Genomic DNA, 5,000 nt, shown 5'->3' on the forward strand with positions numbered 1-5,000 from the left:
GGTTGTTGGCAGCCAACACAGCAAGGAGAGATTTCAGGCGACTCAGGTGTAACTCCCAGGTGTCCCCGAAGACGACGATATCGTCGAGATAGCACCGGACGCCGTCCATCCCGGCTGTGAGGCGGTTCATAAGGCGCTGAAAGGTGGCCGGGGCATTCCGCAACCCAAAGGGAAGAACGGAGAATTCGTACAGTCCCTCTGGGGTGACGAAGGCGGAGATGGCTCTCGAGCGCTCAGTCAGTCGGACCTGGTAGTAGCCTTTGAGGAGGTCGAGCTTGGTTACCCATCGCGCCGAGCCCACGTCGTCGATCACGTCGTCTATGCAAGGCAAGGGGTACCCATCCGCTTCCGTTACCGCGTTGACCCGTCGGTAGTCGACACAACCGCATCGACCCATCTGGCTTCGGCACGAGGACAACAGGAGATGCCCACGGGCTGTGGCTGGGCTGTACAATGCCGAGCTCTTGGAGACGTTGCACCTCAGCTCGGACGTATTCTCTCTTGAAGGTATTCAAGCGGTACGGACGTTGGCGGATGGGAGGGGCCCCATGGGTCTCCACGTCGTGTTCCAGTGCTGAGCAGGGGCGAGGGTGATCACCGAATATGCACACGTACGTTCGTAGCAGGGATTCTATGTCCTTCGCTTGGGCACCAGAGAGATGTTCTAACTTCACAGTGGGGTCTCGTAATATCACCGAGTTTTCCATCTTTACACATGACCCACTAAGAGCTTCAGAGAAACTCTCATCACCTTCACTAACTTCCGGCACTACTAAGCACGCAGGTGACGGAGGGTCAGCCTCCGCACTATCTCCTACCACACCCTCACCACGATCGTGGTAGGGTTTCAACAAGTTAATATGCACTAGACGCTTTTTCTTGCGTCTCTCTGGAGTGTGGAGGACATAGTTGGCCTGACCTTGGCGCTCTAAGACTTGATACGGTCCACTATACACAGCTTGAAGAGGGTTAGTTTTTAATGGTAAGAAAGCTAAGACATTATCTCCACTTTTAAAATACCTATCCCTTGCTCCTTTTGACTTATCAAACTGGTGCTTCATTTTAATTTGAGCACCTAGGTTTGAATGGGCAAGATTTACAGCTAATTGAAGTTTATCCTTAAACTTTGTCACATAGGAGGCCAACGGGGTCACTGGCTCATTGCTTATCCAGCTCTCCTTCAAGACTTTAAGGGGACCCCGTGCCTCGTGTCCATAAACTAACTGAAAAGGGCTATAACCTAACGACTCCTGAACACTATCTCGGATAGCGAACAGCAGGAGATCTACTCCCTCGTCCCAGTCCCTTCCGGTTTCCAAGCAAAAGGTCCTTAGGATTCTTTTGAGGGTTTGATGGAACCTTTCAACTACACCCTGGGATTGCGGGTGATAAGCCGAGGACCTAGATTGCTTGACACCTAGGCTTTCCATCACCTGGTTAAACAACCGGGAAGTAAAGTTGGATCCCTGATCGGATTGTATCACTGTGGGAAGGCCTACTTGGGTAAAAAAATGAACTAGGGCTCTTACAACATTCTTTGCCGTGATGCGGCGTAAGGGAATAGCCTCCGGATAGCGAGTGGCACTGTCTATGATGGTAAGTAGGAACTGATGACCACGGGGGGTTTTTGGTAAGGGACCTACGCAATCAATTGTTATCCTACTAAAAGGCTCTTTTATCACTGGTATGGGTTGTAACGGGAACGGTTTGATACTGGGGCTTGGTTTTCCCACTAACTGACAGGGACGGCATGTACGGCAGTATGTACCGACGTCTCTGCGTAACTTAGGCCAATAGAAATGTGATAGAATTTTGGCATACGTTTTCCTGGTTCCTAGATGTCCTCCTACGCCGTCATGAGCAATGCTAAGGATATCTTGGCGTAGGGGCTTCGGAATCACTATCTGGTGGTGCACTGACCAAGGGTGACTGGCGGGGGAGGTAGCGGGACGATATTTCCGCATTAGCACGCCAGAGCTAGTGTAATAGCAATTGGCCTCCTGCTGGGCTTCCACTTCACTAACTGCCCTATTAAGAAAACTGGCTAGTTCCGGGTCCTCTGCCTGGAGTTGAACAAGCTTACTCCTAGTAACAGGAGAGGAGCCAAAACTAGTCAGGGTCGTGACACTATTCTCATCTGTATTATTCTTAGGTTTATCTGTCGGTAAGGAATCTTTGAAGAGTTCACCTAGACCGAGGTCAGGGGGGTCTACTTGAATAGGGTCTTCTTCCGATTTCTCACTAGACAAAGGGGAAACCACATCGATGCCACCTCCCTCGACAGATTCATTGCTTGGGACGTCTGCCTGTTGGCTCGTACTACGTGTGACTGCACACGCAGGAAATAGCCCAGGGATGTCTTTCTCTAATTGTGTGGTGTTATTCTCAGCGGTAGGACGTGACGAGACCATGACATTTGGTAACGTCACGCCTCCAGCGAGGTCATTTCCTATTAAGAGGGAGGACGCCATCTACCGGTACCCTGTCCACTACCCCTAACGTGACATAGCCTGATTTGATATGGGACTGTAAGTATAGCTGGCACAGTGGGATACGCGATCCTCCGGTCAAACCGTTCACTAGAACCCAATTACCAGTGTAGCACTCATCTAGGAAGGGGACAGCTTCTTTGGTAATCAGAGATAAGGCTGAGCCTGTGTCTCTCAAGATTTTAATGGGAACGGGTACACTTGACTCGTTTAGAGCTACGGAACCTGATGAACAATATGGTTCAAAGGTGGAGGAGGTGGGAGACACAACAGGTCGGTTATTTGTAGGTGATAGAGGATCCAACTGTACTTCCGTTTGTTTGGCCACATTTATCGAGAGAGAGGGGGACCCTGGGTGAGAGGGAATTTTGTTCTTTACTCTGAAGCAGTCATTAACATCATGACCGAGCCTACGGCAATATTTACAAAAAGGTTTCCTCTCACTATTAAAGATAGGTCCCTCGGTCTCACGGGCAACGGGCTTACCTGTGGTATATGATGGAAATCCTGATGGCGACCAAGGTCCCGGCGCTGCTGCCTGAGGGGCTGACGTAGGTGGAGGGGCGAATGGTGCAAGAGTAAATGCCTGGTGGGCACGTACTTGGCTGGGTTGGGACGCGGGAGCAGAAGACCTGTAACTTTGGCGGGGGTTAGTAAGAATGTAATGGTCGGCAACTGGGCCGGCATCAGCTAGAGTACGTATACCTCTTTGATCTAGGTACGCTCGTACATCGGGGTGTAAGTTATTTCGGATGTCTTCGAGCAGGATCAACTCAGCCAGTTTATCATGGCTCCGATGAGCTGATTCACTCTCTATCCACCGTTGGAACAAAGCTTGTTTGCGTCGAAAATATTCGACGTATGTCTCTTTTCCCCCTTTTTTCAAGTTCCTAAACTGCTGGCGATAAGCCTCAGGCACAAGCTGATAGCTGGTGAGGACGGTGGACTTAACCATATAGTAGTCTTTCACCTGCTCCTCAGAGAGAGCGGAGAAGACGTCCAACGCCTTACCAGTAAACGAGCGATAGACAAGTTGAGTCCATTTATCAAGTGGCCACCCATTCAAATGCGCCATTTTTTCAAATATTGCAAAGAACCTGTCGGGTTCGTCTTCATTGAACTTGGGCACACTTGCAAGTTGGGACTCGAGCCTAAACACAGGGGCATCTGCTCTCGTTTGCTCTCGACGGAGTATTTCCAACTGTAACTCGATTTTTCTGAGTTCAACTTGTAAGGCTAGGTTACTAGGCTCTTTGGCAGTAACAATTTGTAGAGCCTCGTTACTTGGCTTATTGGCAATAGCACCATTTGGAGCAATTTTATTAGGCTCGTTGATATTGTCAATCTGTGAAGCCATGTAACTAAGTTCATTGTCACTGCCAATCTGCGGATCTACGTTATTTGGCTCTTTATCAGATTCCTCTGTTGCGGGTATATCATCCTCCCTGATCATTCCCTCCTTAACGAGGTGGTTGAAGACCATTTCCCTCAGAGGGCCTTTATTCAAGCTTGAGTAACCCCCTAACCCGAGGCGTCGGGCAATGCCGATCACGCATTCCTTGTTTAAATCCCATAGAGCTTTGCCTGAAGGGTTAGCAAGAAATTGGTCGATATCAAACATTTTGAACTCAGAATTTCGAGAACACGTAATTATATACTAACAGCTAGCTAATAGTTAAACACATAAGATAGATAACTTCTACGGGATTACGGTGCGACCGATAGACACTATTAACACTGGCAATTTGTTGGCACAACACAACACTTGTCACACTAAATGGAGCTCTAGTCTACGTATGCACAATTCTCAATATCCCGGACACGGGCCCCCACATGTTACGTTCCCTTCAAGTATACAAGGGTACGGTAACTTTTTATCTATCTGATGTATTTCACTTGGGGTATTTGGTAAACTCTATAATTATAAGTATCTATATTTATAACATTAATGATATGATACAACATTAATAATATACAACATGAATAATAATATGATACAATCTAGTATACTTAATTCTTACCGTTACCCAACTAGGTAACAAGAGAGATCTAGGGAACAACTGTCAGGTATGGTGACAGGATTTGTAAGAGAGGGAAGGAGGTACCCCGCAAGCTACCGTACTTCCACTGGCTCCCAGTTGCCAGACGTCACCATTTGGCGACCACTCATTCTAACCAACCTGCGCAGGCGCATGCGGATGCGCATGCGCACACGTATGACGGGAAAGTGTCTAGCCATGGACGGGCCCGCAACAATATATATATATATGTATATATATATATGTATATATATATGTATATATATGTATATATATATATGTATATATATGACGATAAAAAGTAATGTGGAACATTAGTAAAATAAACTTTTTATCCCACAGTCGGAAAAGAAGACACTAATGTCGAACGTTCTGTATATTTCGATCACCAACTGTGACCCTCTTCAGCAGAATGAATACATAGTGGAAGGCATATACATGTACACAAAAAATGTGAGGTGGGAAAAGGAAC

At 47.5% G+C, this 5,000-nt stretch overlaps 1 protein-coding gene across 1 annotated transcript in view; it reads right to left on the reverse strand.

Moving 5' to 3' along the window:
* LOC143025315 (uncharacterized) overlaps positions 1–2,411 on the reverse strand; it is a 3,151-nt gene extending 740 nt beyond the window's left edge. The window contains exons 1-2 of the mRNA XM_076184788.1: positions 616–2,411; positions 1–500 (exon numbers count right to left, since the gene is read on the reverse strand). The exon at positions 1–500 is cut by the window's left edge and continues 740 nt beyond it. Of these exons, the coding sequence (XP_076040903.1) occupies positions 1–500; positions 616–2,411 (2,296 nt within the window). The remainder of the gene's footprint in view (positions 501–615) is intronic.
* Positions 2,412–5,000: the final 2,589 nt, after the last annotated feature.

The sequence above is a fragment of the Oratosquilla oratoria genome, chromosome 5 (assembly GCF_046742065.1).
Source record: "Oratosquilla oratoria isolate Oo_2021 chromosome 5, ASM4674206v1, whole genome shotgun sequence".
NCBI classification, from domain to species: Eukaryota; Metazoa; Arthropoda; class Malacostraca; order Stomatopoda; family Squillidae; genus Oratosquilla; species Oratosquilla oratoria.